The sequence below is a fragment of the Tetrao urogallus genome (genome assembly GCF_951394365.1).
Source record: "Tetrao urogallus genome assembly, chromosome: 16".
NCBI lineage: Eukaryota > Metazoa > Chordata > Aves > Galliformes > Phasianidae > Tetrao > Tetrao urogallus.
Window position 1 is genome coordinate 12,560,808 of NC_136829.1, and position 25,361 is coordinate 12,586,168.

General features: G+C 40.9%; 2 protein-coding genes across 3 annotated transcripts; one reads left to right on the plus strand and one right to left on the minus strand.

The window, feature by feature from the left end:
• Positions 1 to 1,955: 1,955 nt before the first annotated feature.
• Positions 1,956 to 24,269, minus strand: RTF2 (replication termination factor 2; the record flags this gene model as incomplete). Of its 2 annotated transcripts, none has more annotated exons than XM_079543424.1 (9): positions 1,956 to 2,137; positions 4,754 to 4,846; positions 4,925 to 4,979; positions 6,640 to 6,753; positions 21,790 to 21,868; positions 22,592 to 22,731; positions 22,922 to 23,015; positions 23,107 to 23,201; positions 24,201 to 24,269. In XM_079543424.1, 9 exons carry the CDS (start codon positions 24,267 to 24,269, stop codon positions 1,956 to 1,958), a joined length of 921 nt encoding a protein of 306 aa, XP_079399550.1. The 2 variants fall into 2 exon arrangements, with proteins under 2 accessions (XP_079399550.1, XP_079399549.1); XM_079543423.1 differs by having other exon boundaries at positions 1,956 to 2,140.
• On the plus strand, positions 14,377 to 16,816 carry LOC306952843 (beta-1,3-galactosyl-O-glycosyl-glycoprotein beta-1,6-N-acetylglucosaminyltransferase 7-like; the record flags this gene model as incomplete). Its single annotated transcript, XM_079543615.1, has 3 exons — positions 14,377 to 15,352; positions 15,696 to 15,791; positions 16,590 to 16,816. The coding sequence occupies 3 exons, from the start codon at positions 14,377 to 14,379 to the stop codon at positions 16,814 to 16,816; spliced, it is 1,299 nt and encodes a 432-aa protein (XP_079399741.1).
• Positions 24,270 to 25,361: the final 1,092 nt, after the last annotated feature.

Consider the following 25,361-nt stretch of genomic DNA (forward strand, 5'->3'; position numbering starts at 1 on the left):
TTCAACTTTCACCAACATTCAAATTCACCTACATTAAAAGAAAATTAAATTGCCCTCCCCCACAAAAAGAAAACCACAACAAAGCAAACATCCTCCAGCAAAGTATTTGCTTGAATCTATTAAAACTTGCCAAGTCAACGTTCCAGTCTCAACTGCCTACCCCAGCCTGCCAGCAACAGAAGTGTCCGTTTTTTCCTCCTCTTTTTTACATTAACAAAAGTCAATTGTGGCCATGAATTGCATCACACGCCAGCAATATATCACATTCCTTCACAGCTGTTTTTTGTAAAGGGAAGGAAAAGACCTCATCAGTCACTGACAATGCTTCCATAGGCCATAAACAAAACTTTAAGAACTCCATCCACAAAGTCAGGATGGTAAACTACCAAAACAGAATTCCTTCTGATGAAAGGGAGCAGCACAAACGATCAATTCCAGAAAATAAACCCGAGTGTATACAAAGCATGAGTATATTAACCAAATCATGGTAATCATACACTTATTTTAATAGCTGAGCAGGCCAGATGGAAAAGAAATAACCTCTGTAATGCCTCAATGAGCAGGAAGGTTCATTACCAAGTCAGCAGGTAGGCCTCTGCATAACGTGCTATCAGGAAAAGGGAAGCAGTACAGCACATGGCCTTTTCTCACATTCTTCAGCAAAGTAACAGCTAAATCAAAAGAACGAAGGTAATTCTCCTTAGAGCTGATTGAAATGAAAGAAAAATGCAATCCTATGAATAAGACCTTAACCCTTATTGTCAAAACAGAATCAGATTGTGAGTAAAGGGACTGCTGTGGTCTTGTGCAGAAACTTCACTATCTGTAAGTAACAAACAACAAACAAACACAAAGCAGAAAGAAGAAAGCTGATAACGAGACATGCTTACAAAGTGTGGCTGCTCACCTCCTGGAAGCTCAAGCAAGCCCCAAATTTTGCTGTGATATGTAGATCCACCAACAAGAATGCATATGAACTCTACAGAGAGCCAGTGTTTAATTACACCTATCAAAATAAAAACAAAATCCCAGCAGTTTCCTTCAACACGCCTGAACCATGAAGATCACCTACACTAATATAAGCACAATATTAACCATTGCCAATTATAAATGGGGACACTTTTCAAAAGCAATGATGAGGATTAATTAACCATTTTCACACACAAAAGTAACGCTGTGATGTAATGCACAGGGGTTGTAAAAGCCACCTTCCTTCTGCACTCCTATTCTGGTTGGTTTGAGAAGATCACTAAAGCAGATTTTAATTTTTAATAAGGAAGAAGGAAAGGTGAAAAGCCTCCATGCCTCTTCCTGCTCACTGCAGGTATTACAGAATTCAAATATTCAGCTACTAAATCTTTGCTATGGAATAGCAACTTTTTAATAGGCCTCCTGGATGTGAAGGAAAGCTAAGAATAAAAGGGCTAAAGGAAACCCCATGATAATGCACTATGATGGAAAGTTATTCTGTTCTAACACTAACAAAATAAGAGTTTATATGTCTGTGCAACTGAACACAAAGGGTCACAGCTCTGATATGCTCCATCGAAATGTGTGTCATTGAAAATGCCTAAAGAATCTTGAACCAAGATGAATTTCTGTGCTGATATAATGGAAACTTCAAATACAGTTGCAGCAAACATCAACAGGAGAGCAGGCTCCTGTTCTCGTTCTCCTTCTGAGACTAGTTACTGTAGCAACTGGAGAAACAACAAAAGACACACAGGGCCAACAATCCATCATCTCAGCACTCTGATACAACACGGATTCTGGTTACCTATTTTTTATTGAACAGAAGCTGCAACTAACACAAATTCATTAGCTATCTGTTAGCTTACAAACAACTTGCAAACTGAATTCCAGATCACATCAGTTACTTTCTGCATTGGAGTCGTACAAGGAAGCCTCAGGGAAGGAAAGCAGTGCTGAAGGTTACAATCAGGCTCATCGCTGTTTCAGAAGCAGTAGGCTGTGTGAGTAACCCAATTGGAACACTCTTCCTTTGGGCGTTTTGCTGAGCTGTGTGTTGTAAAAATAGACTTGTACGCCTCAGATTTCTCCTCGCTGTCTGCAATGGATCTCTTAGCGGCAGTAGAAGCCTTCGTGACTTTTCCAGGGACAGATGAACTTCTGTCATCTGCTAGAAAAAAAGGAATAGAATCACACATACGTGACAGCTCACAATTAAAAAAACAAAAAACCAACACAAAGAGGTTTTTACATGAATACTGGTCAAATTATTTTAAATACTGTAGGAACAGACAAGGAGCACGTGCACTTTCTCCACACACACAGAAAATGTAACTGAACTCAACCATAACGCGTTCCTGGCTCATAGAATTCATGCTGAAAATGCATTTACAAATCCTGGAGAGTAATTCTCTCCTACTCATGTAACCCCCTTGTGCTGTAACTCAGTACTGACAACATTTATTCCTCCCAGTGAAAAAACGGCTCAGAACTTGAGTTTTAAGAAAGAAACATTAAAGTCCTCCATTACTCTGAAGTATTGTCTGAAAATCAGCTATCAAATGACCACAGCTAAACTTGTGAAATACTGTCCCCAGGGAATCAATCCTCTCCCTTTATTCTTTGCAAAGTCATTTACAACAATTGTCCACATTCTTTTTTTGGGGGGGTTAGGAAAAACACCCATCCCTCTGGTTTTGATACCATCTATCTCAGTGTATTGTATCTACCACTAGAGAACCAACCAAACAAAACCCAGCTAAAAGAAACTTGCTCTTTCTAAATGACTGCGTATCTCTCTCTGCTGCAGGAAGACAGTGTTTCAAAAAGCATGTAACAAACCTCTTGCACAAAGAAATTACTACATTGCAGCCTGCAGAAACTCCATGCATCTCGTGCATCCTAGGCACAACTGTGTATAAATAACTGGTGGGGAGCCTGAAAATGCACTTATCTGATTTCAGCATGCAGTCACAAGAATTCTATATGCAATTCTGAAACATGACTGATCAGATCCTTTTCATGTATTTGGAGAATGCTGCTTTTAATGGCACTAATAGTTGTCTGGAAAGAATTACCAAACAATGGATTTGAAAAAATGGATGTGTATGCTGCAAGTCCAGAAACCTTGGGGTGCCTTGTTCACAAATTAATTCCTATGCGACTGGCATTCCTCACTCCACGGATTTTTCTTTATTTTCTCTCTCTCCTTCTATTCCCTTTCTGGTCAGTACAACTGCTGTCAGAAACAAACCAGCAACCTGACATTTCAAAAGACATGTCTTTCTCCTTTGCATTATTGGAAAAGAAAAAGACATCAAACATCATTAGAACCACTAGGTTCCTAAACGTCCTAGAGCAATTTAACAGATCTCAAATTAAATGCTTTCAAAAGTTTAACCTTTGTGAAAGCAGTGAATGGCAGGTGAAGCATTTCCAATGGAATTTTTTGAGAAATTCCATTTCTCAAACAGAGAAATAAAACTGTAGATAAATTATTATTAGATTCTTTAAACAGGTTATACTGTCTTTTCCTGTGGCTGCAGTACTTGAACTCTTCACTTTGAAACCTCAGACTGGCTTGAAAAACACACCTGAATTTCTGTACGAAGACATCAGTATTAATTGAAGATGTCAAAAAACACAGTATGTGTTTCCTACAGAGAATCCACTATCCTTTAGATTAACAGAGAGGCAAATTTATTTGTAGTTTCATGGCAATTGCAGATACATCAATACATCCTAACGTTCTATTCCAGTGCTACCAGAGGCACACAGCAAACCAACAGCTGAAATGAATGACTACAAGTCAAGCCATCAGCTCAGGATGTTTTAATACACTTCACTGAACTGAGCTGTCATGGAAGATTTTTTTTTGACCACTTGCACTCTGGGAAAACAATAAAACAGATGCACCAAACCCTTGTCTATACAGCTGTGTGAGTAAGAATTTCTGATTTCATTTGTTCACGTTGATTTCCACCAACTCAAAGCTTAGCAGCATTGAAATGACATAAGCAGGTCTGCCATGTCCCATTGAAAAAAATGCAATTTGGCCAAGAGTGTTTATTACTTGCTTAGTTCTCACCACAACACTCACCACTCACAAGCATGTGCAGAGTCTGTAGTTTTAGGTATTATGAAACCATAATAAGAAGCCAATTCCCACTATACTGATATTTACCAAAATTCACTACATGATGGAAGTAGATGAGACAAACTGGGCAGAATGAGGAAGAACTGACAGAGTTTCAGCAGAGTCAGTTCTGTAGTTGTGTACACTTTTTGCAGACAGTATTGCAAAACTCTGTTTTAAGAAAAAGCTGAGTACAGTTCCTATTGAGCAAGGAGCTTTGTGCCAGCTCACGAGGCAGCCTCCTACTCCAGCCTGAAATGACAGCCTTTAGGACATGCTTTGAAAAGAGTGGATTCTTTGAAATAGCAAGCCACGAAATCATGGCTCACATGGAGACAGGAACTGACCTCTTATTACTGAGAAAAATAATACATTAGGTAGGCTGTGAAGAAGTTCAAAAGTCAGAACGGGGGGAACTGAAAATATAAAAAAGTATGAAGCAGCAAAGACACAAGGACTGGTGAGGTGAGAAAAGTGACAGACTTTAACCTAAGTGTGTCTTTAAAAAAAAGACTCAAAAATAAACGAAGTAACAGGGCAGCTTCTGGAAACTCCAGTACAAAACTGTCAGACATGGATCACAATATTTTTCCAAGCATATCTACTAGTGTGCTTCTTTCACACTTAGATGAAAGCACATCCACCAACCTGAGCTTTTGGTGAAGACGATGTGTCTCTTCTCCCCAGAGCTGGAAGCGATGCAGTCCTTTCTGTTCTTAACTTTAGAGGGACCTGCAGAATCTATGAAATAAAAAAGTGGAACTGTCTTTCTGTTTCATGGCTTCCAAGAGTGCAGCTGATGCACAGCTGTGAAATTACCTTCAGTGGTGACTTGCAGGGCAGCTGATTCTGCTGACTTACATTTCTTTGACTTCTGAAACAACACAAGCAGAAATCTGATGATGTACTGATTCCCAGTTTGCATCTGATAGACACACAGCTTGCCATATTTTTATGTCTCACACATTGAAACTGTTCCTTCCACAATATCGCTCCATACTTTTACATTATTTATATAAGGCAAAAATAATAATCTCAGAAACCTTAAAGGAATCCTGAAGAAAACCATACAGGCCAAAACTAAACCATCCAGCTTGGCTATTTTGGTTTGTGCACTTTGCAGTGGGGCAGCAGGAGGGATAATCACCAATGTAATCTCATGCTCTGGACCCACTTGTGGGACAGGAAATGGAAGGACTTCCAACAGGACACAGTAACTGTAATTGATAAAGATATTTTTCATTAAGAAATTCAGAATAATCCCACATCTTATATCGCATCTTTTCATTTCATTAAGTGAAAAATCCCTTCTGGGTAACCTGCATTAATTGGGTCCTTTATTGCAAATTCCTCGGGAAGAAAAGGTGTGAGTAATTGAAAAATTTTAAAAGCATCTGTGGACCAGATTTTCCAAGTTAATTTGTGATTGTCCAGATGAAAAAAAGAGAACAAACAAAAAAAACCCCATAAACAGCAGCAACAACAAGTATCCCATTACTGGCTTGGGTTACATAAAATGCCAAAGTGAAAAAGAAAGATGTATTAGAACAGCCATTGGTGTCATTATCATAAAAGCAGACTGCATACACTCAGAATGGAGCACATAACTCAACGATGTCAGACAAACACAATGAAAATAAATTATTGAAATATTTTATGAGAATTAAGAGAACCCATGCTGTGAAGAACATAGTTAACGCTTTGGGAAAAAGATGCCACACCACAAGTTGCTGCAGAGCACGGCCAGAAGGTGGTGGTAGAGCAGCACAATGCTGACAGCAGGCCAGGCTTTCCCGGAGCTCTTCACTGTAAATGCACAAAACAAACCCACCCTTATTTTCAGGGCGCTTTCGTCTTTGTTATTACTGACAAGTTTAGAAAGAAAAGCTACCTCCCATTATCTGGCAACATTATGTATAGTACACATGAATGTAGGTGAGCATATATGTATATTTCATCATGGGCACATATGAGAAATTAGAACTTGAAAAGATTGCTAGAGAAGAGAGTTAGCTCCTTCTTCCTTATGCTCTGTCTTATGGGTAGGAAGACAGGCAGCTCACTGCACTGCTGTCATTTGACAATTCTGTGCCATGCAGCAACTGCTACTTGACAGAACAGCAGTATACATGAGAGTGCACAGTAGGGATATTTTGATGGCATTCTGCCTGTTTAAATTAAAAAAAAAAATATGCCAAGACAGTGAGAATGATCACTGTCATTAATCAGGACTGGTAAGAACTGCAGAACACGACCACACTTCTTGGCTTCATTATACCTGTATCACTGAATTCCATGATTTTCAGAGCACCGTGCCTGCTAGTCACAAGACAGATTCCAGCAGATACAAGGTGAGCATACTGTGAGTGGAATATGGACACAGCATCTCACAAGCTCTGCTTTTAGAAGTGCACTGAAGTACAACACAGCACACCAAGTCCATCTTCCAGCGGGTATAAAGAGCAGCAGGAAAAGTTATGTGATCTGACAGAAGATTGCATCACACAAAATAACTCAATATACAATAAGATTACCTTTTCTAATTTACTTTTGAGTCTTCTGTCCTCCATTCTTTTCTTCAGTACTTCCACATCTTCTTTATTACCATTAAGGATAATCACATCTTCCTCTTGAAAGGGAGCACCACACTTCAAGGCAAGAGGAAAAAAATCACTACTTTGTCAGGATCTTCATCCCAGTGCACCTTTGCTGGAACTAACCCCTCTCATTACCCTCTTCTCTCTAAGGAGTTCTCTAATCTTTCCCTTTGCTGCTTGTCTTTTCCAATATTTTTTCTCTTCTCATTGTTTCATACAGCACTTGTAACACCAAAGGGAAAATCATGGCAGGTTCTACTACTGAGCAGAAAAGCACTGACCGTTGGTACCACGTTCTCACAGAAAGAAAAGCATTCAGCTTTGTAGTGAATCATGAACTTCTGACAACCACATCTAACAGCAGCTCCCACACCAGTCTGCACAGCACATTCTAAAAGAATTTCAGAGCTATGGCAATATTGGTTTTTTTCACTTGTGAATGCATTTGATTAAAACCTAAGCAGTACAGCACTGCATTTTTCCACTCACTGACAGTCATATAAAAAACAATGCCTGAGAGCAGCAATTCATTTAAACAAAGGAGCCCCGAAAATGGCATTATTCATTAACCCAGCCCTGTTATCTCACTGTACTTCACCTGATTTATTAAACACGACCAAGTTTTACATTTTCAAAGAGCATTTATTAATTAATCTGGATTATATAAGTAATCTGCTTCATGTAACTTGCTTCCTGATTGAGTACACAGATGTCTGCACAATTTTTAATCATCTGGAAAACAGCCAGCACATCCACTATGGCATTTTCCATTTTAAGATCTCATTAGTTTTTTACATTTACATTTCTTTTTAATTTTGGTAAATCCAGAGGCTTTCTGCAAATCTGCAGGATTGGTTCATGTTCCTCTCTGTTACCACTCCTCTGTTTTCTGCATTGAGGTTTGTAAAGGTTACTCATGCACTGGTAGCAGGCATTAAGGTACCATACGTACCTTTCACTTGTTCAATTACAACAAACACAGGTAACCCAAGTGATGAACAGTTTGAAAAATGAATGGGGCACTGTGGCAGAGAAGTAAGGGTTGCAGAGATGAATATTCAGTGCATTGGGCAGAGCAGTGGGTCAGAAGTGGGAGAGCAGCCTGTTTTTCCATCGCTGCTCAATGAGCTACTGTTGGAAATAGCAGCTCAGTCCTCAGGCATTTGGGAGTGAGAAGTCTCCCAGTCAGGACAGACCACAGTCTTTATCCTGAGGACAGAACGACTGGAACAGTTCTGATTCCAAAGAAGCCCTCCATGCTCACTTCTCGTTGATGTTCTTCTGAATGCAGCAGGAACTGCACACAGCCACCTACAGACTAATGACTTAGGAAGTAGTTTTTAAAATCACATCCTATCAAGCATATGAAACCACAAGGTTGCTTCCTGCAGTGAAAGTTCACGTGAAAGCACTCTAACCTTCATAAATGTTTTTAAAAAGGAAAGAAATTCCGGGCTCTCATCTGGAAAACACAGTTAGAACTCTTCTAAAGTGAAATTGCACTGACTCCACCTTCTCCAATTTCCCTATTTACAGTAGATAGTAGTATTAATTCTGGTTGCTTTTTTTTTTTTAGAAGCAAACACTGTTTCTTCATGAAAAAAAAAATAATTCAAGTACTTGAAACGTTTGTGTAAAAAACAAAGGAATTTCAGCTTTGCAAATTCAGGAAGGTTATTCCTTCTGGTCAAGGTGTTCTCTGGCAGATGTTTGTCTGACAATATCACAAGGTCTCCTTGCTGTACCTTGTTTGTACTGGGACTTTAAATACGTATGAAGGTATTTGCCACAGTTCCTTGATGCTATTGCAGCACTCTGAACAGAAGACACTCCAATGAACTTGAACACTATTCTGAAATGGACAAAGGCATCAGAACAGCAGCTTGCAGAGCTGTGGGTGAGACTCAGGGTAACTGAAGAGCTGTAAGCTGAAGGGATTTACACTGAAGGACGTGCTGGATGGGCTGTGTAGGTTTTGCCCAGATGTCCTTTCAGGATCCAATCACAAAAGCATAAAAGTACATTTGTGACACCAAAATGGCCTAACATACATCAGGGAATTATTTAAAGGCTGTGCACATACAATTAAGACGTCTTCAAAAGCTGATATTATATGTTTATATGTAAACTGTATATCCTACAAACAGCCTATGATTCTATAACACACATGAACACATCCACCCACCATCAACTTTACACCCTGAAGACTTAAAATCACGTGGACAATAAGGTTATTTTAATAGGGTGGGATAGTTGTCTTCATTAGAGAACAAAGGTGCTGGGTTTTTTTGTTTGTTTGTTCGTTTTCAGTAATAACAAAATCATCTTTTGTGGCCAAAACTTAGAAGACAACATTTGTACCCAATTCCTTGCTGTTCATTACTTCTGACAGCCATTATTTTGTTCAGTGTTTCAGATTAGTTGCATCCATGACTACTGCAGCCTCATAATACAATTAGATAACAGGCAAATACATTCCCATTATCTAAGTATTTACATCAGCATTAAAATCTAATGCCCTACAGAAACCTGAAAGTCATTTCCTGAACTACGAACACCAAATTAACTCCTGCAGTCCTCCCAAATGTGACCATTATGAACAAGGCAGGAGTCGATACTTTTCCAAAACCACTTCTCTCCAGAACAGGGGATGTGCATCCCCACGGCCCATCCATTCCTTTTTAGACAGGGCAACATGCAGAGATGGCACTGAGCAGACATGCTATTCAGCCAAGGACCAAGCCAGCATTCATTTACCAGCCACACAAGCTTGCCGAATTAACAGCTACAAGAGACAGTAATCGTTAACTATAAACATGAGAGAGTTTTCCAGAAGTTCCTTCACTGGAAGGGCAGCACTGCAGGAGCTGTGAGCAGCACTTCTTGCACTGTGTCTGAGCAGCAATGGCACAAAGACTGATGGATAACCTGGGATGAGTGGGAAAGTCTCCTCCACACACTGCACGTCTGTGCAGAGCCCTTTCTCTCAGGAGTTACACAGCATCCACTACAGCAGACTGCCCGAGCTGCAGCCTCTATTCATACAGCTTCCCTTCAAGTCAGTGAGTTTTCTATCTGCTGTGCCTGCAGCTGTGCCCTAATTTACTTTGAGGTTTTCTCTTTATTTCCGAGCAATATTCTATTTTTATCTGTAAGTATCCAAAATATGCCAGCCTTCCCACCCCACTTACTGCAACAGCTTTGCAAATCCAGTAAACCTGAACTGTTAATTTTTCACTTATTAAAACCCCCAAGAGTCCTAATAAAAGCACAAACAGTGAACAGTTCAGGAGGATGACATTTCATGCATTGTCCCTTCAGTGCCAGACATCAGTGGAAACGACCAGAGGCATTTCCTTCCTATGCTTCTTTCCTATGCTGCAATCTGGAAAGTTTCAGCAGGCAAACAGTTAAGAAGGAAGAGGGAGGAGGAAGAGGAGGAGAAAGGGCAGCTTTCCCTCCCATTCTCATCATCCAGCACACTCTGCTAGCAGCACTGGGGTTAAAGCCTTGGAGGTAAACCACAACTATTTACAATCATCAGCAATGCACTCTACGTATCTGAAAGTCTGATTTCAGGCCTTTTAAAGACTGTCTCTGAACAACGGCACCAAAAATTTGGAGAAGCTCACATTTTCTCTTATTATTGTGAAGCAGAGGACATTTCTTCTGAAGCTGAACAGCACTGCTGCAGAATAAATATGCTAAGCATCGCAGGGAACCAGATCAAGTCGTGTTAATGTTTAACCCCTTTCGGTTCTATGAAATTTCCACACAAGCAACAGAATGAAGAACGCTGCCTGAGTGTTGCTGAAGGACAACGGGACCCTATTTTTTATTATGCTGCCTTCTCCTGGCTGACTCCGGACAAGGTAAGATGAAATAAATTACATTCTTGGACTTCAGGTTTTTCACTCTCTTAAATAAAGCACAAAATAGTCTAATTTTTATGAAAAAAATTTCACTTCAGAAAGGCCATTTCACTTTAGAATACTCGAGCCTGCAGTCGGGGTCTGTTTGTTTTCACTCTGTCATTGATGTGCAGGACAGGTTGGCCATTACTACAAGCACTGTTTACATCAAAAGTCTCAACGCTTACAAATATGTGGTTTACTTCTGTTCCAAACAGCTTAGCATCTCACAAGCATGTATCTCAGGGGTTGAAGCAGCTCCTGTAGTATTTGACTGAAATTGCAATGAGGTCAAGTACACCATCCAACAACAAAATCATAGATAGGAAGGTAAGTCTCCAAAAATCTGTTTGTATTTATGGGTAAATATTGATGTAATATTCAAATAAGAATGCTCTAAAATGTATAAGGTGGTACAATTTGGGATTGAAGAACATTTTCATTTACTTGATACGTGTCACAACGCAGAGGCAGAATCAGCATACTCACCCAGGCTGTCTGAAAAAGCTAAGTAAAAAGCAGTTAAAAACACCAATTTTATAAATGAGTTTATTGAGGACTAAATTAGTATTCACTTGCTTATGCAGGCCTTAGTGTAAACATCTTTCAGATGACAGACAGATGTAAAAATATTTGGAAATACAAGAGCTACAGCCTTTTCACCATGTAATTATTAGAAGATGAAGCATTCCTAAGCCTACATTAACATTAACCAGTTCAAAGGGTACAGGCAGAGCAGGAGGTTCAGAGAGGCAACGCTGCACTCTGAAACCCTACAGCAGGAAGAAACAGTGAGCTGTGAAATGATCCCATCCTAACTCTGAAATGCACTGCAACACATACAGTTAATGGGGCTTTTATAAACTGAGGTGATATTTCACAGGCCTATTTTCAGGTATAATTGAATTTTTCTCCAGAGTTTACCTTTTAATGGAGTTGGATTAAGACAGTAACTCTCCATTAGGTAACTGTCCACTAGGACAGCAGCCCAAGGATGCGTGACCATCCCTACAATGGGCTGTTCTCTGAAGAATGCCACTCTCAGCACTTCTAAAAATTAAAGACAACTTCATGCTCTGAGTTTAGCAAACCTACCCATAGTACAGAACAGGCTGAGTTTCAATACCTACAGTTGCATTCCAGCATAAGAAAACTGAAAGACATGGCAGCCTTGGTTAGTCCTGGAGTGTGGATGTTCTTAATGGTAAGAAATGATCTTGCTCTTCAAGGGCAGGAAGGATATGGTAGCACAGCTCTTCACAGCAGGTCACAGAGCTGGGGCTAGGAGACTCTTGTAAGTCTCCTAGACTGCATTCAGAACAAGACTAACAGAGACAATTCCAGCCCCAGAACCATTAACACACAAGCAGAAAGTTAGTTTGTGCATTCTGTAATATATACTGAGGTTGAAAGATGTCAAGTTTTGCTCTTGTTGGAAAGGCTTCATCATTAAGTCATTCCCCAGAATCATTTAAGCATTGGGGAAGGAATTATTTCCTCTTGGCTGACAGCAGTGTTTGTATGCCCTTATGCTGCTATATAAAACACAGCTTCTAGATGCTACACAGTTCAGTAGGAAAAAATCCACAGTAAATACTTAATCTGAAACACCCCTGGAAGCTATGATGTGATGGGCAGTAAGAATTTCAGGGATGGAACAAACAGGTTACAGCTTGGATCTGCAGAGAGCTAACCTTCACAAACTGTGCAGAGCTGTAATGAACTAAAAAAAAAAAAAAACAAAACCAAAAATCCAACATGTAATAAACAATGGAAAAGCAGAAAAGCTGACAGAATGCTCATGCTGTACAGACAGATGCTGTTTTCCAAGCAAGTCCCAAACATTTCTGTAACTGCGCAGTACCTTCAGTGAAATTTTTATGTCCAGAATGTGAAGTTCCACAGAGATCTCATCACATTCACTATTTCAAAGTAACTGTAACGTCTCTCCTTTAATTATTCACTAAGAACAAACTGTTTTTTCTAGCTTCGGCTCCAAAAAGGTTCAATGTTTCTGTAACACTCCCTCCCCAACTTCTGCTTTTGCTAATGGCCCTTATGCAAATCCCTGCTTGGCTCTGGCAGTCAGCTGGTAGCAGCCTGCAGCACCACCCTCGTCCTTTCCACTGCAGAAATCCTTACTTCCACCTTACACTGCCATTCCTTTTCCCTTCCTCTCTGTGTGATATTGAAAGATTGGAGTGGACTCGAGTTGCTAAAGTTTTTTTTTTTTTCCATGCAAATGGCTGAAAGACAACCAAGGTTGTTTACACAGTAAATTTATCCCTTGGGAGCAGCTGAGGGAAAAAAAAAATATATTCCCCTGGGCCTTGATTTCCTCCTGTTTTTCTTTGGCCTTTGCGTTCAGTGCAGACCGAAGAGCTCCACTGACAGAACACAGAATCAAAATGGATGAATCCTCCACCTAACACACAAATCCACTTTCCAGAATGCTCAGTGGAAAAGAGGCATTCACCCAGCATGAAACGCAGTGCATACTGGTAAGGACAACAAAATAAGTACATTTCTTCATGACAACCTAATGGATCTTAAGATATTACTACTATACAGTATCTGTTCTCTTGGTACGAATTCTGTATTTTTAATGCTTTTAAAATTCTTAGTCTCTCTCTTTTTTTTTTTTTTTTAAACTTTCTCTATAATGCCCTCTTTATTTTCAAGCTTCTAAAACAGTCCTAAGCCATGTTTTCTTTTTAAAAATTATTTCCCACTTTTATCTAATAAAAACCCAGAGTCTTTGAAGTACAACAGCATTCAGATAAAAAACTACATTCACAAGAAGATGCTTGTTCTCCATTCTTACATAATGACAAATATGTTATGATGCAATGTATGGGATATTTATAGGTTGAATTATAAAATTTGTTAAAAACAAGTTCACTAAATAAGGTAGAATTCAACAGGAGATGAATTCTCTTTAAAAAACAAATGAAGTATTTCTTGATTATTAAGCTTAATGACAGCTGATGACCCTTCCTCTGCTGCAGGGAATTTTCTCTAGGAAAGGGATACAGATCTCCTGTAGCAGCTGGAGGACTCAGGACTGCTGCACTTGTGATGTTTCAGCAAGAAAGATGCATGCAGGGAAAAAAAATCACAATGGAAAAATGAGGTGCTTTCCAAAGCACTTCAACAAAGTTGTCAAGAGAAGGGGGAAAAAGTCTCCAACAAGTTAGAAATGCCTGCTCACTTTGTAGGATAAAGAACAGTGCATACTGTGGATTGCATTTCAGTGTTCCCCTTTTGGTTATTTCATACAATTGTTGCTGACCTGATTTACTGAACCCTGGTCCTCCACAGCAGAACGTGAGGTTGCCAGGCCTCAAGTAAATCCCAGCAATGAGTGCCCCTTAGCTGCAGTGCTCACAGTCTCCCCAGCTCTGAGGGCTGAACCCCAACCAACCTGCACTGGTTGTACAATTAACTTCTATATTATTGGCCATTTGGTAATTAGTGTACAAAGCCATTTGGGATTCTTTGCCTAATTTTGTTTGTCATAGGAAGAGCACCTCGTGGTCTGTAAGTACTGTTTCCAGTGCACTGCAGCATGAGCACGGGCACACAAACAGTCCTTCCTAGTAACTGGAAAGAGTAACCTCAGCCTTAACAAAAGCACTATTACTATGTCATCAATTAAAAGAGAGTCAATAGGGTTGTCTCCCTCTCTATCTCAATCTTCCTTTCAGATAATCTGCATGCCTAATTAAGCTATGATCAGAAGACAGTATCTGGATAATAGAAGATGAACCCACTCGATGCAACAAAATCAGGATTTTTACTGTGCATTGCTGTCTGCATGTTCATCTACACTTTCATCTACCTGAAGGACACGCTTTCTGCAGAGCAAGAGCAACAGAAATTTAGCACAAACAGAGCAGAGTGTGGATTTTACCCAGATGAACTTTGTCCAGCTCTTTTTGTGGGGAAAACTGCGGCCCTTAAAATTGGAAGCATTTGTCAGAACACCTACAGACCTGCAGCACTCAGCTGTGTTCGGACCTCATGCAACTGCTCCACAGTTCTCAAGGCTCTGCACTTTATAACGAGACCACTGTCGGATGAAGAAGGAAATTTCTCACTGGCGTACATTATCACAATCCACAAGGAGCTGGAAATGTTTGTAAAGCTGCTAAGAGCTATTTATACACCTCAGAATATTTACTGCATACACGTTGATGAGAAGTCACCAACAGATTATAAAGCTGCTGTACAGAACATTGTAAATTGCTTCGAAAATATTTTTATTTCCTCAAAAAGGGAGAGTGTTGTTTATGCAGGATTTTCAAGGCTACAAGCTGATATTAACTGCATGAGAGATCTGGTTCATTCCAAAATCCAATGGAATTATGTTATTAATCTGTGTGGCCAAGATTATCCTATTAAAACAAACAAAGACATTATAAAATATATCAAAAGTAAATGGAATGGTAAAAATATGACTCCCGGGGTAGTCCAACCACTTCACATGAAACACAGGACACAGGTTAGTTACAGAGAATACGTGCATTCTGGAGTGTCGTACGTGTATCCCACAAAGAATGCAAAAGCTAAACCTCCATACAACTTGACCATATATTTTGGTAGTGCCTATTACATATTAACTAAAGAATTTGTAGAGTTTACACTGACTGACGCACGTGCAAAAGACTTGCTTGAATGGTCAAGAGACACGTACAGTCCGGATGAACACTACTGGGTCACACTGAACCGTCTGCAGGGTAAGACTTATGTTATTTCTATTAAGAGTAACCTCTGCACCAACAGCACTGGGGCATGGGACAGAGCTGAGTTCTGTTCTAGAGCTTAACAACACCCTGAGTTACACTGCATGGATGTGGTCATTCTTTCAGTCTTGATGCTGCTCCTTTAAACCCTATCTTATGATGGCTGAGAAATGGAGCTTGATTCTAGAGAAGTCCTACTTATGGTACAGACCATTAGCTATCAGTTAAAGAAGAGTTAATTAAAAAAGTAAATTTTTACTGTGATAAAGCTCATGCTCTCAAAATTATCCCCCAAATAAGTAGAAAGGAATCTCATCAGAACTTTACTCTTGTAAAGATGCCCCAGGTGCTACACCACACGCAGACTGGGAAGGAAACATACGAGCCATTAAATGGAAAGATCAAGAAGGAACCGTACACAAAGGCTGCAAAGGTAACGTGAGATTTTATAGTGAGCTACAATTGCATTCACTGCTAGTTATGTATCATGCATTGAACTAGCCCCAGTGGGAACACTTTCTTTTGTGAAATTATCATATAAAACAACCGCCCATCCTGCTCTGCTGTATCCAACCCAAATACCTTCTGACACACTGTTGCAAAGACCATCACAGTATCCACCTGCTGACCGCCCTTCTCCCAACCCCCCACTTGCAACAGCTCCACAATTCAATGGGCCAACAACAGAACTGCACGTGTGCATATTTTCTTATTTTGCAAGTTTCTTTGTACTCAATTACCTTCCTCTGTTTGCATTCACCAACGCCCTCGTTACACTTTCAGTTTTAGTGAGAAGTGAGGGGGTTACTGAGCAACACATTTGTCAGATACAGCAGAACTGAATGAAATCTCCTCGATCCGATTTACGGAAGCAGGACAGCGCTGACACGTGGAATAAAAGGCAAAAGATAGTTAAATACACATAACTGCAAACTCAACCAGGAAAGCGCTGCCTTCTTAAAAATGGATCCAAATGAGGTAGGAGAACGTCAGCTGTCCCACCACGAGATAAGCACCGTCAGAGGAGCAGGTGGAGACAACACGTATCCATTTATGTAAAACACAAAACCAGAACAGCCTGGAAATTTTAGACCCAGGCTAACCTCTGGATCCATTTCAGTGTGTGAAGTCAAGAGGTAACAGGTGTTAGTAACCCCACAGCATGAAGATATTCTTTCAGGATTCCCTGCAGCTTTCCTCTGCTTTCAGACACTTCAATTTGTCTTTGCAGGTCATTACATCAGAGACATCTGTGTCTATGGACTGGGGGATTTACAGTGGATTATCGAATCGCCTCACTTGTTTGCCAACAAATTTGAGCCTGCAACGTATCCACTGGTGATGGACTGCCTAGAGAGACGCCACAGGCTGAAAGTGCTGCACCAGGCAGAGGTCCCAATTGAAGATGATTGGCGTTTTCAGGAAGAGAACTCTTTCAACATGAAGCTGGATGTTTGAGATTAACTGAAATGTAAACGTACACCCAGAATACTGAGAACCCATCAGTGTTTTCACCCATAGACTTCATTCACTTGGTGCACTGCTTACCCCCGTGCTGTGATGCTGTACTACTGTTTGACCAGTGAAATAGGCAGTTAGTGTTACTACAGTAACAGAAAGAGCAACGGCTGCTAAAGGATTAATTCCTACAGAAAATGATGTCTGTAAGAAGGGGGAAATTCATAATCTTCTAAGTGACTCATTTAACTGGAAAATACACATTCCCCATGTCTGTAGCTGAAAAAAAAAAAAGAGGACTCAGTGGTATAAGAGTAACAAAATGGAAGTAATGACTGAACAAAGGTGAAATATGGAGAGTACAAGCTAACTAAAGTCATGTCTGCTGTATGCTTTATGAAGCAGATTGCTCTGAGTGGCAAACGTGTCACTAAAGCTGCAGAGCTTGCAGAGAAGCAGATGACAGCCAGTTTCACACACAGCCCATCTCACCACCCAGCTGCACTTCTAATTTCATTGTGTAGCATGGCAACACCACTCATGCACTGTTCATGTTTTGCTCTTACTAACAAGGGTGTCTGTATCAGTAACAGTAGTAGGTGTCCTGCAACACTGTGTTTACTTCAAGTCCTTGTTTTTCATCCTCTGCAGGCGTTTAGGGCTAGGAGACATAGGAAATGGGAGGCCAGGGAACAAAGGCAGAGTGAAAAGCTGTTTTTCAATCCCCACAGCTTCCCTGAATCATGACAACTGGAGACAACACCCAGAAGCATCCAGGATAAGGATCTCATTTCCCAGATCCTTTGCAACCAACTGCAGTTCTAATCAGCCTGCACAAAGAAAGTGGCTTTTCATATCAACCGAAGCCAAAACAGGGAATAGGAATATAAAGAGATTGAGGATGCAGCCCTCCTCCAGGTGGGAGCTGCTCCTCCCCTTCCCCTTAAGGACTCTTAAATAAATCCTCTCAACTGTGCCACAGAAGAGACTGGAGATAGATAGGGGACAGAGCAGAGTTGGTGGTGAATCCTGAGAAGTCATCTCAGGTTTTCCTCCTTTAAAAGGTTTTTTATTTTTTGCAAAAATGCAGCCAAAAAGTTCATTCCATTAAATCCAAACAAGCTTCAATTTTTTGTATTAACTCTGATGGAAGCGAGTAAAAAACATCCTGTTATTTGTAAGTTCACTTGATTAGAAACTACAAACTGTAAAGAAATGTCTGTGAGCAATTCAGATGTAAACTTCAATATACACCCCAAATATTACTCATTTTGCAGGAAAACTTAAATATTAAGTATTTAAAAAAAAAAAAAAACAAAACCCACAAAACTGAATTAACAAATGCCCCAGAGCAGAACAAACACATTTCCTGGAACTGTAATGCTCATTTTCCCACACAAGTTTCTTGGAAACAATGCTTTTCAATGAACTTTAACCTAAAGAAGGACCATCTGGTCCCTATTTATTTACAGAAACTTACAAATTCAACCCAAAGGCCTGGACTCAGCCTACTCACAGCCAACCCCACAGCTGACTATTGCTGAAGACATTCCTTTATGGATGGAAGGAAAGGAACAAGTCAGTCGGCACGCTGAACGGCCTTCTGAATCCAACTCTGACACTGCTGGCTCTCTGCATATATTAGAGGGAACAAAATGCACAGTAACTCCTCTCCAAACAACACAGCAAGGTGCTCCCAGCATTTCTTTCTCCACTCCATGCTGGCTTTAAAAGCACAAATGTCACATTCCTCATTGCCGTCTCTGTAGAGAATGCAGTACCTAGCTTTCACTGTTCATCATGCCATGCAGAACAATTGTGTTTCACCTCTGAATTGAATGAGGAAAGTAGGAACTACTTTCAGATTGGCTCAGCTTGCAGGAACTGATTAAACTGAGGAAAAAACAAAAAACAAAAAACAAGCAGCTTTCTTCTTGAAAACAAAAATTACAACTTCACCAACATCAGCTGAACAAAGGTACAGGTGAGCAAACCTCCTTCCCTAAAGGATTTTATTGTTTAAATCACAAAATTATATACATATAAAAGCCCTGATTAATGCACCCATTCTTAATCATTAAGAAACATCATTTTAGCCATTGCTGAGTAATCACAACATCATCAATTTCTCATAGTGTTGCTTTTTTGGTTTGTTTTTAGTTCTATCAACAGCTTAGAAAAAAAAAATCAAGTAATAAACCAGTGAAAGCTGAAAGCATTTAACATGCCTTACAAAACCATTCACATGATCAATCTGCTCTCACACAGCTCCTGATGTTCACTAATTTTTGGTAACTGCTGCTCTAAGCACAGAGTGGCAGCGTGCTGTGCTCCAAGGAGACCCTGGGCTCTGTAACACACTGCACACACATTAACACACATCTGAGAGATGAATGCACAATTTCTATTTCAGAAAGCCTGTGGAATGCTTTCAATAGCTCTATATCTAAGGTAAACATTTGATTGTTTAACGTGGCACAGACTTTAGTAGTTAAGATATACTTCTGGCATGTATGAAAGCCTGTTAAATGTAGAAACGCTTCCAAAAGAAGCTGTAAAGAGAAGCAAGAGGCTACACTTGAAAAACCTGGTTAAAAAAGAGGTTTGTACAATGGTCATAAGCAAGGAACTAATTAAACAAAGTACAAGGAACATTATAACAATTCATCTGTACTTCTCACTGCCTTCTGGCCCCTCTGTGCAGTGGGTTTCATCAATCTCAGAAGCTGGACGTCCCTTCTGATTACGCCAGAACCACGGCATTTTCAGCACTGAGTGAACACAGAGCTCCTGTACAATTCCACCCTTTACTTCAATCATTCAGGGACACCACTGGCAGCAACGTGCAATCTTAATGACAGGAATCTGCACAGAGGAAGCAGAATCAGAGCAGCCCCATCACAAATGTCACAGAGAGCCTGTTCAGAACATGGTAAAACAGATGTTTGGTGGCTCCACTGCATGCTGCCAGCCCTTCTCCCTCCTCAAGCTGCCCTACTACATGCCACACATTCACTGATTCCCTTGATAAGGCATCTGGAACAGCTGTATCATCTCATCTGTATAATCCCTGTGTTACACAGATTGATCAGAAGTCTGGAAGTTTCAGCACAGGTTCAATAATCATTATTCTGCCAACAAACAGACTGCCACAGATTAGCACTGAGAGCCTTGTTCAAGACACCTTCAAATAGCAAAAACGATTTTCAAGTATGGTTGTTCTTTTGATTTAATTTTAGTAGTGTGATGGAGAATCAAAACACTCAGCAAGTGAAAAGCTCTCGCTTAAAAGTGCAGATTTTAACCTGATATTTTTTATGTCACATTCAGTCCTTCCTGAAGAACAGCAGGCAGGAAGCAGACAGAGCAGAAAGCTGCTGAGTCAGGGCTTCCTGCTGCATGGTACTCATCAGCACCAAGTGCCTTCATCACGAAGCAAAGTTGCTGCTCTTCCTTTCTTTTAACAGTCACATCCTGTACATTTCAGCACCCATCTTCCCATTGCTATTTACAACCTCCTTCCTTTGCTTTATAAAACTTGAAAAAAATGCCTCAGAAAAGATGCATGTCTGTGTAAAACCATCAGTACAACTACTCTGTGTAAAGCTCCTACTGAGGAATTACTTTTATTTTGAAATGAATTTTTATTGATCACTGAAATGAAAAGACCGCTTCATCCCCCGTGCACCTAAGCTCTATAAAGCCTTCCAAATCCAGGACAGCATCAAACACTGCCAAGATAAACCAAAGGAGACTGAATTCTTAATCTGGTGTTTTTCTAGTTCCTTGGGTTAGGCAGGGCCTGCTTCCAAACACTTGTTTCACAATAAGCACGTTGCTGTGTCATTGTATCTATGAGCTGCCACAGAAATAAAAAAAATAATGGAGAACTGAGCAGAGAGAAGCTGACTGTGGGACCTCCCAGTGAAAAGTGGTTTATCACTTTCTGGGTTCTGATGAGCCAAGCCAGGAGATCCAGAAAGGAAGGAACCCTCTGCTCTGAGCAAAGGAAAATAATTCCCCACGGTTCCACAAAGCACAGCATTTTCTGACACCTTGTAGCACACGAATATATGAGCTTTGTGACCTTGCTGACAGAACACCGGACTGCAGACTGCCTGCTGGCACTCGCTGAAGAAGAGATGTTCAGCAATGTTTTTCCTGCATCATTGATGCATCTCTTCGCAAAGTCCTCTAGGAAACAGTTGTTTACATGTTAGCAGGCTTTCAAACCTGGTCTGCAGGCTTGTAGGTGAGATTAATGCACAAGAATAGATTGTTTTGAAAGTGCTTTCCTGAGTTTCACAGCAGTAGAAAAAAGAGCTGCTATCCATCTGGATTTCCCAGTTTGCATTTATACCACAAATCTCAGCTCGAGATGAAGCTAGATCAGATTCTAACATATGTAAAGAAAGCCTGGGTGCTAGGAGTGCAGAGACAAAGACAGGATTGCTCTTCCTGAAGCACTCATCAAATCACACATCTGACTCACCGTGGCCCACATGGATCCCACAGGATCCATTCTGGTTCCAAACTAAACGTTCTTAAGCCAGCAGGAGAAACATTGCATCCAGCAACCACAATATTCAAACCCTGCACCTCAGAGAGTTTTTGCATTTTGAAAGAACACCTACCTGACAGCAACACTTCTTTGTTAAGAAGCAATTTCTAATCCTAGCATTAACACAATACACAACACTACTTTTCCTCTGTGATTTTTTTCCAGTTCACTTCACTGCATTGCCATATAAAGACAGAATGTGCTGGGGAAATTCAGGTAATTAGGGCTACATATACACAAACTGGCAGCTACTAATCTGCATATTGAAATGAAAAAAACCAGAACACTTTAAAATAGTAGACAAGAACACAGTTCTGCATGCATACATATAAATACATATGTACATACACACGTCCATCTGTCTCTGAGGGTCACTGTAACCCCATTGCTATTAAAGCTAAGAAAAACCCACCTTGTGACAAACTTCTGTTTTAATTTCTTTGAGAGCACGTTCAGAGAACACACAGCCACAGTTCCTCAGGAAGCAAAACCTTTAAAGAAAAGGCAACAGATCATTTTTAATAAACTGTGTGTCTAAAATACGTATCTGCAAGCTCACAATGTCATCCTTTTCATCTCAAATTCTTTAGGGAGAGCTACTCTTAATCCTCTCCATCATCCTCACACGAAGAAAAACTGCCCTGTGGTGGCCCGGAGGAAAACGGGTTTACTTTTCAGGTTCTCTCTTTAATTCCATCTGAACAACTGTAATTATTCACTTAAGGAAGAAACACTTTGCAGCTGTTAAGCTGTGAACCCAACCCCTCTCATCTATCAGAGTTAAAACGCACAGAAAAAGAAATTCCAAGTGTGCCCAAACTGAATGCAAAGGAAAGCCTTTCTTCAGCCAAATAATAATAATAAAAACATTGATACTAGCATTTGAATACAATTTGCTCTACTATAAGGGAGGGGGGGGTCTCACTCAACCTTTCTCCCCTTATCCATGTCAGTCACCCACGGTTTAGCCCTCAAACCTTGAAGTCTCTCATTCACTGTAAACATTACTCTTAACTCTTCTATCATACACATACTTTGACTCCAGAAAGGGATAACTTTACATCCTTAAAGGGGAAAAGATGAAAAGAATGCAGGACATCTATTCCCCATAAAGACATACACGACCTACATCATTTACACTTCTTTACTTGCTACAGATTCCACTTTACATTGCAGCCACTTTTATAACCTACATTCAGAAATGTAATACTGACCTGTGCCTTCCATTCATTTCCAACCCCACCACAGGGCATATAAAGCGTGCAGACTGCATGTCATCATACGTGTCACCTTTTTTACTTTCTTTATCACCACTCCAAGCTGGATTATCTGCAAGGTTTAGTTCTGTTACATTCTGAAAGATAAAAAGCAAATAAGACTTTAGCTGCTTTACTGATGATTTTTCAGGTATGACCAGATTCCCAGAGATTTTTTCCACTGCAATTTTTTTCTTTAGCAATTCTGTTGGCAGTGAGATGAGAAGCCAATTGAGGTCTCACAGGACTTCGAATTTTGTGGCACTCCTTAGTGTTAAACCTTCTTACCTTAATGCTCTTGATATGTGATGCGGCTTCCATGGGAGTTTTATCAGCTGACTTGTCCAACAAAAACTCAATGACAGCATCTTTATTATACAACCTACAAAATAAAATTTTTAGTAATCCTATTTAATGCCCATAACATTCTTTTATTCACAAATCAGCACCTTTTAACACGGAGAACATCATACCTGCCTAGCTCACAGGCCACTATGGGGCGACATAACTTCTCCTGACTCAGAGTGCAGTAATACCACCTTGCCACCAATTCAGCAGTTTTGTCAACCTAAAGAAAAAAAAGTAATAATAATTTTAAAACAGCTATTCTATTTGCAAGTTATTTACATTAAACTCAAACAACACTTGAAGCGTTAATCAAATCCCCAGGCATCACCAAAACTACTCCCTTTGTTGCTCCATGAAGTATTAGCAAAAACTCGTGATCAGTTTTGAGCTGTTGAAAATGTTTCTGCATCTTGGGGCCAGCTTGCTAACTCTAAGTCAGTTTTCTCACTTTCTGACACCTCCATCTCTACACTTCCCTCATTTACTGTTTTTTACACTTCATGTTGTCTATGATGCATCTCCACAGCACCACATTTCAGACCCACTTGATCCAAATTTCAGTCCCCATAAGGAGCAAAAGTAACAAGAAAAACAAATCTAGGGATATTGATATGATAGCTGAAAGTTCAGTTTTAAAACAAAAATTTATTAAATATTTGACCACAGAGAAAGGCTGAGATTTGAAGCTACTTCAGTTCACATAACATAGCAGTATGGCCACAGTCTGACATGGAGCAGAAATGCTATTTATTTACTTATGTTATTAAAGGTTATCTGTACAACTGCTCTGATGTTTGCTGTGATGTTTTTCCTAACTTTAATCCCTGTGACAGCGCCGTGTCCAACGCTGCAAAAATGCAATCAGATGGAATGAAATCGAGCCACACCGGCTGCCTGGTGCCACTACACACGGCACCCCAGATGCGTCGCAGCAAATACCGCATCCCTAACGAAGCACGCTCCAACCCCGCGCTATTAAAAGGCTACGCATGCCTGTAATCCCTCCCAGAGTATAAAGCGGCTTTCACCACAGCCCCCACTATCGCCCCAGGTACAGAAAGGCGCTCCCGCCCCGCTCCCAGCACCAGACCCGACTCCCAGGTGCCAACCAGCCCTGCCTCCCACAGGCCGCGGGCCCGAGCTCAGGGCCCAGCCTTACAAAACCGGACCGGCAGCCGCCCGCCAACATCCCCGCCGCCCTCGCGCGGCACCCCCCAACCTTGACGGCTTTGCGAGGCCCCTTGACCAGCTCGTGCCGCTTGGGGATGGTGCCGCCATCGCAACCCATCTCGCTACGCTTCCGTGTTCTCTTCCCGATGGGCCACAAACTTCCGGTTTTTGACTTCCGGTTTTTGACTTCCGGTTGAGGACTTCCGGTCTACCCCGAAAGCGTCACAGCGGCCGCTCACCAATCAGCAGCAGAGGGCGGGACTCACAGCGGGCCGCCCGCAGAGTGCAGCGCCGCGCCCAGCAGGGGGCGCCCTCGGCCCCCCTTCGTGCCCGAAGCCGCTTTCCTTCATTGAGCTGCGCGTTGGTTTATTTATTTACGTGAAGAAATCTGGGCAGAGCGCACATTTCGGGGAATTCGCGGCCATGCCAGACGTGCCCCCTCCAACCCAAGCTCTTCTACGTTTCTGTACCGGCATTTAAATAACCGTACAAAACACGACTGCAGCGTGACAGCGATGGAGCTGTTCTTTGCACAGACACAAATGACAGCAGCAAATACAAATCTACCCAGCCCACGTCAGGGTGAAAATACAGGTACACAGGTACACAGCTACCAAGAAAGGCCAGACTTTAAAAATTCAGATAAAACTTTTAAATAAATTAGTCAAGATAAATACAAGCAGCACAGGAAATAGGAACAGCGCGTATGGATGCTCACGGGGCTCACATCACCGCTGCTTCAGAGCAGCAGGTCTGGGGACAGGGGAGGTGACAGATGATGACAGTCATTAGAGAGACGGTGGGATACATTGGAGGCTTCGGGCAGTGATGAAGCTGCGATCCCCAGAGCTGTGGGAATGGAGAAGCAGAACTCTGCACGCCTTCTATCCGTGCTCACACAGCAGCCGGAGCATTTCTGATTAACAGCAGTGAGACGCGGTTTGTCCTGTGATGTGTTCATCACGTTTGAACATCGAACAGCTGCAAAGGTAAGGCTCTTGGGAAAAAAAGTCAAAAACAGGTTCGAGTCGAGTGCTCCAGGATCTGCTGATGATGGCACACACAGTAATATATCGCAGCTTACAGAACGGTGTGCAGATAAAGAAAGGCTTTACATGCTCAGTAAAAAAAAAAACAGGAAAAAATATATTTTTGACTTGTGTAGAAATTTAAAATAATAATAATAAAAAACAGTTAATAACATTTGCTG